Source organism: Podarcis gaigeae (genome assembly GCF_964106915.1).
Source record: "Podarcis gaigeae genome assembly, chromosome: 2".
In the NCBI taxonomy this organism is placed as follows: Eukaryota; Metazoa; Chordata; class Lepidosauria; order Squamata; family Lacertidae; genus Podarcis; species Podarcis gaigeae.
In genome coordinates, this window is record NC_139679.1 from 52,335,671 (window position 1) to 52,350,596 (window position 14,926).

Genomic DNA, 14,926 nt, shown 5'->3' on the forward strand with positions numbered 1-14,926 from the left:
CTGAATGTAGGTTTTATTTTATTTTATTTCTTTTTTATCTTATATTTTGGAAATGTACATCCAGGTTGTTTTTTCCTTTAATTTTTTGGGGGGCCCCCAAGAGAGTGGGGCCCTAAGCTATAGCTTGTTTAGCTTATACGTAAATCCACCACTGGGAATATATATCAGCTTCCTTCTCTCAACCATAACAAAGATTTATTAGCGTACACAACCAATCCAATCTGCTGCTTTGATCAGGTGAGCTAAAATAGTTCTGCAGCAAAATCATGCTGGGGGCAGTGGGATAAGTACATAAAACAGTGAAACTGGCAAGCATGAAGCTTCCTCCTTTTTTTTTTTTTCACTGACAAACTCTGCTTCATAAAATGTCTGTTTTTAGAAGTTTGCTGCCACCTACAGACAAGTAGCCCAAGAGATCTGCATGACATCTGTTTTAAACAAGGATATCAGCAGCCCACAGACACTGTTGCTCCATTGGTTTGAATGGCCTCTTTCCTTTTTAACCAACATTCTGCTTTGGAAAAAAGATAATGTGCACTGCTGGCATGTCCTTTTATAAATTAACACAAGGTGGCATTTTAGCTGCGGGTGGCAAACCATAGCTCCCTAACTGGCAACTAGTGCAGAGGGGGTTCAATATGATGCTCTCCAGATGCTGCTGGACCACAACTCCCATCATCCCTGAGTTTTGGCCATGCTGTCTGGGGCTGGTAGGAACTGGACTCACAACTTTTGGAGGGCACCATGTTGACTACCTCTGCATTAGAAGGCAGAATTTGTAAAGTAGGAAGGGTCCCTGAGGGTCATTTAGTCCAACCCCCTACAATGCAGGAATCCTGCCCACAGACATCCCTGGGTGGGTTTCGAAGAAGAAGAAGAAGAAGAAGAAGAAGAAGAAGAAGAAGAAGAAGAAGAAGAAGGGGGGGAGGAGTTTGGACTAGATATCCCGCCTTTCACTCCCCTTAAGGAGTCTCAATGTGGCTAACAATCTCCTTTCCCTTCCTCCCCCACAACAAACACTCAGTGAGGTGAGTGGGGCTGAGAGACTTCAGAGAAATGTGACTAGCCCAAGGTCACCCAGCAGCTGCATGTGGAGGAGGAGGGAAGCAAACCCAGTTCACCAGATTACGAATCCACTGCTCTTAACCACTACACCACGCTGGCTCAAACCACCAACCTTCTGGTTAGCAGCCCATTGCACCACAGACTGAGAACTGTTAAATCCTGAATTCAAAGAACACTTCAGCCACAACCTCCTTATCTATAACAGAGAGATAAATCATAACTACACAGGCAATAACCTTACACAGTTATTGCAAATATAATTGAAATTAGCATTTGCACAGTGCTTGGAATACTTAAGGAAAACATACATGTTTCTGAGGGGTGACGGCGGCTATCTGTTATTTCTGGAACTTCTTTTTAAACGGACTTTTCCATATAATAAATAACAGTTTGTCAACTGCTTTTCTCTAGAATACCTTTTAAAAAAGGTCAATAAAAATATCATTAACCTTTCTCCTAGAATATCATTAATAAATGTGGGTTTTATTCAATGGTTTCCCTCTGGTGACGAAAGGCTCTTAAATCCAGTGAAGCTCATGTCAGCAGAACAGGAAGCCTATTTGGGGAAAATCAGTGCCTTCCTCTGAAACACACACACCCCCTACACACACACCTGATGTCCATGTTGTTCTGCCAAGAAACACAGTCTCCTATTTTCCTATGGCACCCACTTCCTGCCGTGTACTGTGTCAGACCATTGGTCCATCTAGCTCAGAAATGACTAGCATTGACTCTCCAGGGTTTCAGAATAGGGTATCTGCCAGCCCTACCTGGAGATGCCAAGGATTGTACCCAATGCCTCCTGTATGCAAAGCAGATGTTCCACCACTCATACCTGTATGCAAAGCAGATGTTCCACCACTCATACCTTGCAAGTGTCATGGAATCAAACGGGACATCCCTTCTTTTTTTATCTTGAGAGCATGGCAGCCATTTTGTTTGCTTTGATCTTGTGCAATTTCATGGCATGTTTTCCCTCCAAAGAAAGCACTTTCTTTGAGGCTGTGATCTTGCATGGTGCCCCAAAACATGTGGTTTTGTGTGTCGTGCCAAAAAATAGCACTTTGCAGGATGGGGAAACAGCGGCACGAAATCACACGAGAGCATGGCAACCAAAATGCCTGCCATGCTCTCATGATAAAAACAGGAAGATGGATATGTGATCGTCTTGTAGTAAGGTTAAAGCTTACTGGGAAATGAGATATAATGAAATAAAAAGGATGTTCAAAATAACCTTTGTAAAAAAAATAACAACACCAGAAGCTTTTCTTTGGGGAATTTGAGGGACAGAACTACCCAAATTGTATAGTTTATTTATGTATGCTACTACAGCAGCAAGAATGCTACTCGCCGAAACATTGAAAGAAGCAGAAGTCCTAGCAAAGGAAGAATGGATACAAAAACTTATGGAACGTGCAAAAATAGCAAAACTCACTGGAAGAATAAGAAATCAAGATAACAAACATTTTATAAAAGAACGGAAATGGTTTATTGAATAAGTACAAATAAACTGAAAACAGATAAGGACATTGGCAGGATTATTGTAATAACCTGCAGTTTCATAAGAGTATATATTTAAAGTAGATAAATAAATTAGCAAATTAAATGAATTTGGATATGTAGAAGATATTATAAAATAAATTTAAGGAACTGCAGAAAGGGGGGAAGGAATTCAAGCTTTGAAATGTTAAAATGATTGTAAAATTAATGAAATGTATAAACCAGAAAAGTATAAATAAGTATCACATTTTGGCTTCAAAGTGTTGGAGGCTATGCTTTCTCCAATAAGATACCACCAGGAAGATCAAGGGCTCGCTTCCTGTGATCATGGAGTGTGACTTTCTATTAGATTTCATGTAGTGTTGAGACGGGAATCTTTTGCATGAGGAACTCTTGGATGTTTCCATGTGTGCTTTGAATGAGCTCCGGAGGTGAGTGGTTATATAGTCTGCAGGTGGCATGCATTTGTGGTATACAGGGAATTCAAACCCCCATCCCAGCTACAGGATCACTGTGGCAAAGCAGTAGGAATCATGCTGGCAATATTACAGCTGGCAATATCAGCTGTGTGAGGGTTCTGTGGCATCTTTGCTTCTGCCAGTTTCTGCAGTGCACATGTGGGGTTGAATGAATGTCATGGAGGTGTTGAACCATCACTGTGGGTGGATGGGATGTCACCAGAGCACCGCACCATTGTTGGGGTGTGTGGGCAATATTGCTATGGCTGCTGTGGGTAATCTGTGAGTGCTGCTGATTCCCCCCCCCCCTTTTTTTCTATCAACTTTGCTGCAGAGAGGGCAGGTGATTGTGGTTACACTACACCATTCCTTTTTTTCTGAAGGTACGCAGCGGTACACATACCCCTAAAGATTTTGTGAATCTAGGTTTGGCCTCATTGAGGGGCAGTATTTCAATATGAGTAGGAAAATGAGAGTACTCCTAAACATTTTTAGGGGGGGGAACACTGCACTACACCAATGTTATGCTGGCATAAGTAGCCATAAAACATTGGTGGACTACAAGATCAGGCTGCTCAGGGCTGAAACCCTAAAGGAAGGCTGAACTGGAAGCTGAAAGCAGTGTGAGGTCAAATATAGTCCTGAACTTTTTGCTTGCAATGGTTTGGCGTTCTGTTGGCATTCACAGCTGCCTTCAGCCCTGGCTACTCTCTTCTGCTTTTCCCATCTCCAGACCTACAGCCAGTGCTCTCAAGGTGCTGGACCCATGATGGCACTAAACGCTTTATCTCAGAAATTAATACCAGCTGGCACACCTTTTTGATTAATCTTAATGCATTGATTCCTGTTTCAGGAAATAAAACATTGAGGCCTGCTTACAGGGTGATATAAAATGTGATATCTTTATTCATTTAGGCTCCTGGATTTAAAATTTCAGACATTTTAAATGGTCACCAAACACTGTAAAACAAGTCATGTTGCATCAAATTAAGTACCAGAAGGGAAGAAGGTGGTGTTGTATTTGCTGTACTGTACAGGACAACACATTCACCACAAGAGGGAAGCAGAGATTCAAATTTACACTGCCACCCTTTCTCGTCTTCCCTTTTTCTTTCAGCTGCTGGATAAGCACCTCAAGGAGATTATGATTTGCAGAACAGCCTGGGATCTTGCAGTGCAGGGGATGGGCTCTCGTACCCTCCAACGTTTCTCCGATGAAAATAGGGCCATCCTAAGGAAAAGCAGGCCAAAATCCAAAAGCAATGAGCTGCGAGAGTGGGGCTTGGCAGGTTCTACAGTGATCACCTGTCCTGGGCAGGAAGCACTGGATGGGAAAGCTTGCACAGAGGAATCAAGAGCTGTTGGAGCAAGATGACAGGATGCATCTGCTGGAAGAGACAAATGCCAGCAAGGCCATAAGGCTGTGGACTTGGGAAACAGCCACACCACACCGGGGTGGAATCAACCCTCCAGCAAGGTACAGAGAGAACAGAAAGCTGGGAGATGAGAGGGCAAGAGAGCGCATGGACAGAGAGACTGGAAGAAGGGGAAGCCAAGAGAACAGACTCAAACCCCCAGGAGTGGGGAAACCTGGTGGAGGAGAACTGAAACAGAAGACAGCTGGGCTTGTGCTGACAGGAACTACTGAAGAAAGGAGGGGAGGGCAAGAAGATATCTGGACCAGAAAGGCACCACAGCCTCTCTGGAGGAAAGTAGCCCAGTTGTATGATATAGGCAATCATTTGACCTGAGGCTTCAGGTAAATCACCAAAGCATGACTTGGGGAGAAGGTTCTGTGCATGGCACAAATGGTCCGGTTCACGGGCGATCGAAGTCTCGGCTGGGGACGTCAGGACCGGGGGCAAGATGGGGTGGGAGCAGGAAAGGGAGTCCAGAAGCCAGGAGTCAGAAAGCCAAGAGCCCGAGGGTCAGAGAGCCAGGAGTCATGAAGTCAGGGGTCCAAGGATCAAGAAGCAAGGAGTCATGAAGTCAAGGGTCCGAGGATCAAGGAGTCAAACACAGCAAGGCAAGGAACGTGTTGCTGTGGCAAAGAGCCGAAGGGAAAATGCTGACCTTAGATCCCTTCCTGGCTCTTGCCACCAGGTGCTGTGAGTTACCAATCAGCCTCACCTGTGTGGCCGCGCCTTGCCTCTTCAGAACAAACTTAGGAAAGCCCCAGTCCTGCAGAGTCCTATTGATCACAGGGACTGGCTCCTGCATGCACACCTGACAGAGTGGGCCTGTAATTGTAAGCAAGAAACCAAGTAAGGACATTTTATGCAATGTTCTAGATTGCAGTGGGCAACATGTGGCCCTCCTGATGTTGCTAGACCCCAACTCCCATCATCCTTGACCACCAGTCATGCTGACTGGGGCTAATGAGAGATGGATGTTGTTGGCATCAAAAGACAAAAGTCTCAAAAGACAATGGAGTACACCTCTGGGGGTAAAGTCAAACCGCTGCATTAGCAGCATTGAAGTGATCTCCCTAAGGCACAAGCCTGGGCAGTATTATGGAGGTCCTGGGCTATCCAGACAAGAAGACCTCTCTCTCTCTTGGCCTTGCTGCGGTCCAAAGGAAAGCAGAACAATACATTTGGCACCAGCTTGGCTGCAGGAGTTGCCAGAAAGAAGCGTATAAAAGGCACCATCCAATCATCTTAGGGACTCCATTCCAGATATGTGTAGGGTCTACTCCTGAGCCTTTTCTTCTCCTGAAGATATCCTGCAAAGCAGTACAGGTTTAGGATTAGACTTTTCTTTCTCCTAGATGGGCTGCCTTCCCAGGTTGATGAGTCCTATCTACCTGGATACACTGGATAATAGATAGACCTTGTGGTCAGTGGGTTTATGGTCTAAAATTGTGTTTATATGGTCATCCACATAGTTGTACACTGTATTAAACAGGAAACGCCTCTGAATGGATTATGTTTTTTTTCTGTGTTCAGCATTTACTAGTGGTCTGAGGATTTAAGTTGTAAGGTCAAGATGATTGTGGAGGGTTTGTTTTAAAAGCTGATGTTCAGAGATTTTCAAATGACAGGAACTAATAGAATGCTTGATTTTATGGCCGAGGATATCCTCATTTATCCACCTTATTTGTCACTTTAGTGGCATGCATCTGAAACTTTCTTTTTTCAGCATGGAGCAGCCAGATCACCTGAGGAATGCTTCTCCAAATGTCAGGAAAGCAATTTCTTGACTTGAGTACTGAAACACAAACATTGCTGCAATCATTTGAAGGACCATGGATATGCCTGAGGATCTGTAGGCAAGGTCCGCTAACAAAATAATGTGCCCACAAAGTGGTTTGTGTGTTGCTTAACACTTGCTTACACAATCAAAACTCAGGGGCTGTTGTTTCAGGGCTGTTGGTCTACGATGGTGTGCCATCTGCTCAGATCTAATCAAGTATATTGTGTCTTTTCAAAAACCATTCCTCTTTCTCTTTGCACTCAGTCCCAGAATGATATGCAACTAATTGCAGGAAAAAGTGAAAACTTAGGAGGAAAGGTCCAGGTTTCAGTACGGCGGTACCTTGGTTCTCAAACTTAATCTGTGCCAGGAATCTGTTCATCTCCCAAAACCATTCAAAACCAAGGCACGGCTTCTGATTGGCTGCAGGAGCTTCCTGTACTCAAGCAGAAGCTGCGTTGGACGTTCAGCTTCCGAAAAACGTTCACAAACCAGAACACTTCTTTCTAGGTTTGCGGTGTTTGGGAGCCAATTTATTTAACAACTAAGCCATTCGAGAACCAAGGCACCACTGTACTTAAGTGTTGGGTTCATATCTACAAAGAAGAGCCCATCAACACCAACAAATACCGTAGTTCACTCACGGGCATTCACTTTAATATCGGTATGGGTTTGATGACAGTTGCTGTTCAGGACATGCCAACACACCTTTTATAATACATATCTACAGTCTCCAGGGAACCCCCTTGGGAATCAATGTGCTGCAAATAGTACTATTTTAAGAAAAAACCTTGCCATGTGGGAGTGTGAAATAAAAATCTGCAAATTGGGCATTGCTGTTGTCACATATGGCTACAGTTGTTTGCAATCATGTGCACTTCTCTAGGGGTTCATGGTGATCTCTCTTGTACGCTTGCCTTTTTAATACTGTTCCAGTGTCACATAAGGAAAATATAACAGTATTTTTAAAAAAATAATCACCACCACCAACACAAATAAATGTTTTAGTGCATTTATTAGGGAGGAAACCAAGAAAACTCCACTAATACATTTTGAGGAACATCCTAATTGATGAATTAATTTCTTTAAAAAAGTGTTCAGGGGTACAGTACTCTCATTTTCCTACTCACATTGAAATACTGCCCCTCAATGAGGCCAAACTTAGATTCACAAAATGTTTAGGGGTATGCATACCTGTGTCCCCCCAGAAAAAAGCATGGGACACCCCACTTAACTGAAATCATGGAAGTGAGGCTCAGATCAAAGCATCTAGTGTACATGTATGAGGACTACACACTGGTGAGAGAAAGGCACTCCAGTTGTGCTCAGAAACACTCTCCTTTCCAACCACCGGATGTGGGCAGGAGGAAGAGAGAGTAGCAGCTAATGCATGATGCTGGGGGCATAAGGGCTCTGATGCTGACAGCAAAGATTAAATCCAGATTGTGGGGGGGAGGAAGAGCAGAGATAGATGGAGGGGATAAAAGCCAGTTATCTTCTCAGGTTGTGGAGCCAGGGTCTTCTTCCAGAGACCATTCCTCTTTCCAGGGAGGTTGGCAAGTTGAGGCAATGATGTGACTGTACAGAGGGCAAGTCCCAGGCCTTCCCCAGTGGTTGTTTGGGAAGAGGGCGGAGGGCTTGACAATTCAGCCCCTTAATAATGCCACCTCGGCGCTCTTGGGACTCTTTCCCATGTCAGTAAAGGAGCCAAGCGATTGTGAAGCCCGGCTGGGGAGGAAAAGTGAGGCTCCAGCGGGTCTCCGGCTTCCACGAGGGAGTCGGTGCTTGGGGTGCTAACCCACCAGCAGACTCTGCGCTCCGGGAAGTGGAAAGGCTCGTATTTCCCTCGGCGCTGAAAAGAAAGAGGAGCTCCTCCCCGAGAGGCGGAGGCGGCGGCATGGCCGGGCAGCCCCACGACAGACCCCAGGACTGCCTTTGCTGCTGCCGCCGCCGCCGCCCCCTCCTCGCCGCCAGAGCTCCTTCTCCAGCCCGGGCGCTGCCGCTATTGTGGCGGGCCTGCTGCCTTGACAGAGGCCGCGGCGGTGGGATCCCCGCTCGCCAGCGCCGGGGCGGGCGCCTGAGCGCGGGAGGCGGGCGCTGAGGCGGGGCCGGGGCGAGCGCAACAAGGAGGAGGAAGGGGGCGGCGGCTCCGGAGCCAGCGCGCCTGCCCGACCGGCGGCGAGAGCGACGGGGACGGAGGAGCTCGGGAGAGGAGGAGGCGGGTCTCCGGGCCGGGGCGGCCGGGCCCCATGGGCGGGTGTGTGGGCTCCCACCACGACTCCTCGGGCAGCCTCAACGAGAACTCGGACGGCACCGGAGGTGAGAGGAGGAGGAGGCGGGGGCTTCGCTCGGCCGAGGCGGGGAAGCGGAGCGCGCAGAGGCGGCAGCTGCTGCTCCTCCACAATGGGGAGAGAAGCCGGGAGGGGCCCACACGCCCTCCCGCGGCTTCTCTGTCGACATCCCTCGCCTTCCTCGCTCTCTCTCTTCCCCCCACCCCCCAAGAGGGAGCGCCTCGCTTCCCCCTTCGCCCCTTCCCAGCGGAAGGGGGGGGTCTTCTTTTCAACTTTCCTCAACTAAAAAGGGTCTCCAGGCGCTCGCCTAGAGGTATTTCTGGGCCCGGGGGGGCAGGGGCTGGGCGTGAGGGGCAGGGGGCGAGGCGGACAAGGTGGGATAGCTCCCCACCCCCCACCCCTTCCCCCTCTCGTTGCCCAGGTATGGAAAAGAATTGTTTCCCATCTGTACTCCAGTTGCCAGTCTCGGCCACCCACACTTGAGGCACCCACACCTTGAGAAAGGCAACTTAACAATCCTCTTTCTCTTCTGAATACTTTTAACTATTTTGAGCTTCGTTATTATTGTTGTTGTTATTGTTATTGTTGAAAGTATATTGTTTGTTTTTATGGTACATCCAGCCATTTGTGGTGTGTATTGAGAAGTTTAAAGGTGGGGTATAGAAGGCTCTTCATAAATTATGTGGGCCACCGCCTCCCTTCTCTTGACTTTGCTTATTCAAATGTACATGATGAGAAAGTGGCTTTCTTCTTGTCAGTATGGCTTTTCTTGAACCTCCCTTCCACGTACTTAGCAGATAAACATATATTGTGCCAAAGGATGGAATTCTTACTGGAAACAATAATCTTCCTTAAAGTGGACTGAACTCAAAAGTTGTAGGTTTGTGTAATTCATATCTGCCTGTTATTCAGCTTTGCGAAGATTTATATGTTGATCAAACTGGTGGTGGTGGTGGTGATAATGATGATGGAGTTTTCTCTCTGAAATGGTTCTCCTACTCTGTTACCTGAAGATCACTTACCTGCCAATTTAGGATTTTGTACCCAGTTTTCTTCTAGTTAAATGTTGATACATCTCCCCCAGTTTAAATAACTTTAAATACTATCTACCAATTTTTCTTAACTGCACATGTATTTAAAAGGGCAAATCGTGTGGCAACACCAAATTTCCATTCTCCTTTAACAGATGGTTATTTCAGTCACCATATCAGTATTGCTCTCTATAGCATATTCTTGCTTACGGATTTGTGTTAATATCTTGGGACTTTGGCATTTAAAAATGCATCTAACAACACAGAGTGTTACGGTTCACAAACCTACTTTATATTACAATTGACATTCAGGGGTAATGTTTGTATGGGATAAATTTCTGAATTGTCAGGGTTGCACGGTATTTAGCAATAGAATTCCCATTAGAGGAGATTGGATTTCGGTACCTACACCCTCAACAACTTGTAAAAATTGAAAAGACCTGCTTAATAAGTTATCACAACCAAGGACAATGGGGGGTAATGTAAAATTAACTAGGCTTAAAGTGGAAGCTGCGATGTAGCTGAAACCATGAACTGGACCTAGATAATTCACTATGCCTATGTAATGTCACCCATTATTAAGAAACTACCACACTGGCTAAGTATTATGAGGCAATGCAAGGTCATAAAAGATACACCTGTAAACCATGAACTTCCTGGCTTTTTTATGTTATCCTTCTGATCATCAAAGTAGGGTTTTTTCCCAGCACAGGGTATGATATATCTTAATATAAATTTATAAGATAAACGATTCAGTGGAATTGTGACTGCTTCTTATCAAGATTTCCCTATTAAGGTTTTGTGAATATCTTGCATACACATTATACATTGCTGTATTTTGGTGCAAAGAGCCTAATATCCGTGTTACAACAGCTGGATTTTCTAGGATGCCCATCTGTTCAAATCATATACTAGAGTGCAAGCTTGAGGATCAAAGGATAAATACATTTAAAGCTATTTCACTAAAATGAGATCTAGTATGATTCCACTTCAATTATGTGGCATCCAGGCATGATTCTTAAATGCATGAAAGTTTCTGCAATGTCTGTTTAAGCATGTGCATAACCTACGTAAGGTTTTCTTTCCTAAAAATAAAATATATGATTGAGCCATTCTATTAAAAATTAATGTACCGTAATCTACCAATCAAGATGTCAAAGTACACCTTCCTCTTGTTCTCAAAAGGTAAAACCTTTCTTAAATATGTGATTATGGTAAGTGTACAATCTGACTAAAAGTCTCTCAAGGGAAACTCTGTTTTGAAGTTTCAAGTGGGTTGCTGAGAACACTAGAGCACAAGTTTTGGAACAGCCTTACTGAGTTTGAGGCTAGGCTTGCTAGCCCACTAGGTCACTCCTGTCTCTAATTTCACTTGCAGTGCTAGGTCACAGAATATCAATTTACAGGCTCCTGCAAATTATTACGATGAGATCTTGTGCAGTAGGAAAACATTTTAGAGGCAAATCTCAAACCAGAAGCAGATATAGCTTGTGAAATTACACAGAGTCCAGAGGTAATAAGAAGTTATTACTGTTCATAAGTCACCACTGATCAATGAAGTTCCTGTAATAATCCCTTTCTCTCTTATTACTTCCATCAAATATGCAATATACTGTAGACTTTGAAAGACATTAAAATTCGCTGGATGTCGTAATGCATATGTTAAGTACATGGGTGTGCATGTGATATAAAATGTCAGGATACATCTTTTCAACCACTTTGGTATAATTTTGATCTCTCTTTGCAGTTTTCCGTGATAGACATCAGTGCAATTAGACTTTTATAATGGGGGGGGGGGACCTGTGCCTTCCAGATGTTGGCAGACTCCCTTCTCTCATCAGCCTAAACCACTATGGTCAGTGTTCAGTGATGATGGGGGCTATAGTAAAGACACAGGTCCCCGCTTAGCTGCTTTATGGGGAAATAATTTGTCCAATATAAATGAGATATGGTATTGAGGCAAAAAAAAATGTATTGGGGGGCTATTTATTTATTTTTTGATTTATGAGTTGCTTCTTAGGAATCATTTTTGTTTTCAAGGGGTTTTCTAGCTTCGTCTGCGTGAGGAGGAGCCTCAACTGAAGGTAGTCTGAGGGTTACAGGGTAGTTTGCAACATAAAAACACAAAAATACGAAAATTTACGTCCCATCCTAATAAAGCTGATATATACTGTATTTTTCACTCTATAGGATGCACCGGACCATAGGACGCACCGGACCGTAGGAGGAGGAGAATGTGGGGGGGGGAATTCTCCCCCTCTCTGCTCAGCGCCCCTTCAGCGAAGCAGCAGGAGAAACGGAGCCCCTTCCATTTCTCCTCCCACTTTGCTGAAGGGGCGCTGCTCAGAGAGGGAAAACTGTGCAGCGCCTCTCCAGCAAAGCGAAGCCTGGAGAGCAAGAGGGATCGGTGTGCACCAACCCCTCCCGCTCTTCAGGCGGCTATCCACATGCCTTCTGAGCACAGCGAGAACTCCCGCTGCTCTTCGAAGGCTTGCGGATAGCTGCCCGAAACCCCCAGAGCGCAGCAGGACTGCCGCTGTTCTCGGGGTTTCAGGCAGCCTTGCCTCCTCTCCCAGAGCTTGTGGGGCTGGGGGCGGGGGAAGCCCGAGCTTTCCCCATCCCAAGCCACCAGAACAGGTCCGGGAGCGGCGGCAAGGTTGCGCGAAACGTTGTCTCCACTCTCGGAGCTTGCGGGGCTGGGGGTGGGGGAAGCACAAGCATCCCCCGTCCCCAGCCCCCAGAACAGGTCGGGGAGCGGCGGTCCCCTCTCCCTCCTGGGGAAAAGCCCGCAAGATCCGTGCTTTTCCTGCCTGCCTCCCCCCCTGCATTCGCTCCATAGGATGCACAGACTTTTCCCCTTAGTTTTTAAGAGGGAAAAGTGTGTCCTATGGAGCGAAAAATACGGTACATGCGATCAGATCACTTAGGCTGCATCAGATCAAACTGACTGCTATGACATTTTGAAGTTCTCTCAGCTTTACTGAAGTAGGGTTGCCATATATTGAAGAGCAAAAAAGAGGGGAGCCCAAGCCACTGCTAGCCTGAGCTGGGAAAAGAGGCGTGGGGGGCTACCACACTAGCACGCCTCTTTCCCCTGCTCAGGCCAGCAGTGGCTGCAGCATGCAGAGCAGCCTGAGCCACTGCCAGCCCAAGCAGAGGCAGGACCCCAGCTCCTACCTGATGTTCGCTGCAATGGCCTCGCTTTGTTGTGGCGCTTCCTCTTCTGCAGCACAGCGCCGTACTGAGCATGCATGTGCCCCCCAACCCCCCCAAAAATCCCCCAAACCCGAACATTTCCTTTAAAATGTAAAAACCTGCCCAGATGGGCATGTTGCCCCCCCCCCCAAATGAACATGTTCAGGTTTTCCTGGACAATGGCAACCCTGACTGAACATCATTTGGACTAATCTTGTGCTGCAGTGGTTTAGATTATTTCATTTGTGTGCCTAATTCAGAATCAGTTCAGTTTAGTCCCACATTGATTAAATATATTCTCTCTACTGAAGTGGGCAGTTACAGGCTTTGCAGCTTAATTTTTCCCGTTGGAGTTTTTGTTGATAAACGCTTTATTATTCAACTCACTCTTTTAAGGATATATCTCATTAGAAATTGTGAGGGTTTTTTTCTTTTTTCAAAGTTCAGCAAGGCCTTCTGTTGCTTGTACAGAACAAAGAGAAGAGATCCATATTTGAAATACGGGCCTTGTAAGCCATTACAGATTTAAACCTGTGGTCTGCAGCTGTCTGCTGCTGTTTTTTCTGACACATGTCTTGCCTGTTCATGGTATGAAGCTCGCTAAGAGTTCAACTTCATTGATTTGTTACCATCCTGTCTTCTGAAGTATCCTAAGATGACCAGTAGCTACCAGTAAGAATCACATAATTGCACACACTGGTGACATGATAAAAAAACCACTACCTGTAAAGCCTTAACTGTAGTGCCAAATATAGCCCTTGGACTGTACTTTTGCAAACTGTTGAAAAGAAAATTCTTACATTAATTCAGAGTAGAAGTAGGCTACTTATTAAGTAGTACTGACCATGTTTGAAATGTCTGATGAGTTGGAAAGGCAAGTTTGCATTTAAAGACTGCTTTCATTTTCTGTCTCTTCTCTCTGTATCAGATCTGTGTTAGTCTTGCTGCTATCTGTCATTGGAAGTCTATCAATTTTCTGAAAATCAGGATAGATAAGTCCTAGGGTGATGATTCCACCCCCAATACTTTTTTCCAAACTGGTTGTGTGGTTGCTTGCTCTTCCATACAAACTTGAAGCCTTGGTGGTTTTGTCTCCTGCTAAAAAAGAAGAGTGAAATCAGTCTTGTTTCTAACCTTGCTCTGTGTGGTATATAAATAACAGTTGTGTGTGTGTCAATATATTAAACTTCTATAATGCCAATTCTACTGTTTTGAGGGTGGCATTAGAATGCTTGTGAGTTCTGAATTTTTGACATGACCAGTTTTAGCTCATTGCTTGCGGTTGTTCTTCCTATCGAAGAAAGAAGCCAAATTATTTGTTTAATGAAAGTCTCATGTATTAGTTTTTCTAATACATTTGTGAGGCGCTTCTGGACCTCTACTAATAAGAATTTGGGATTGTGATGGGGGGTTCATGCTCCCTCCTGCAGAAACGGGTGAATAGAAAGGGGGATTGCCACAGCAGCAATTCTTGTGAAGAACTGCCTCCACTGTGCTGTATTCTGATGCCCAATCTCTCTCATTTATCATAGTAGTTGCCCCTCCCCTATTCCCAGTAGGTTTCTTGGGCCATTTCATAGTTAAGGTAGAGGCCCACCCTTGAAATAATGGATTGAGGGAAATGCTGAAACTGCATATGATGAACTAATCTCCCCCCCCCCCGCCGCCGCCGCCAATGTGGAAGAGATACAAAATGTATACTTTTTTTACCATTTTGTTGGGGGGGGGGGAGGACTAGTCCTACAAACGTGACAAGCAAAGCTAAGCCTGGATTAAGTTCCTTTTCTAGAGTGGACTAGCAAGAGCATGAGGGAGTGGGGAGTGGAAAATCAGTGCAGTATCAACACGTTGTTAGAAATGCACTATAAATATCAGAAATGCATTATTATTATTATTATTATTATTACTATTATTTGCTGCCCATCAGACTGAGTTGCCCCAGCCACTCTTTGAAATTCTTTTGAGATTTTATTAAGATGTACTCATGTATAAATAGAGCTAAAGCAATTTGGAACTGTGTAGGCAAACTCTCTCAACTTGAATTTAGCTTCGGGAATTGTAATGAGCAAGATTATACATGGAGTAATGGAAGTCTGACAATCATATTCCCAAGGCCTCTAAAGTTGCATTCTAAGGCTTTGGGAGCGGACTGTGCCCTTAGTGATGATGTGGTTGTGCAGCAAGGGGTTTA

The 14,926-nt window shown here is 45.2% G+C and overlaps 1 protein-coding gene across 2 annotated transcripts in view; it reads left to right on the plus strand.

Annotated features, from left to right (window-relative positions):
- Window positions 1–8,357: 8,357 nt before the first annotated feature.
- Window positions 8,358–14,926, plus strand: part of UBTD2 (ubiquitin domain containing 2) — a 41,784-nt gene continuing 35,215 nt past the window's right edge. Inside the window, exon 1 of one of the 2 annotated variants that reach the window (XM_083725577.1) lies at window positions 8,358–8,822. In XM_083725577.1, the coding sequence (XP_083581703.1) occupies window positions 8,468–8,822 (355 nt within the window). In that variant the 5' untranslated portion in view covers window positions 8,358–8,467. The remainder of the gene's footprint in view (window positions 8,823–14,926) is intronic. The other variant, XM_083725576.1, reaches the window with a different exon arrangement.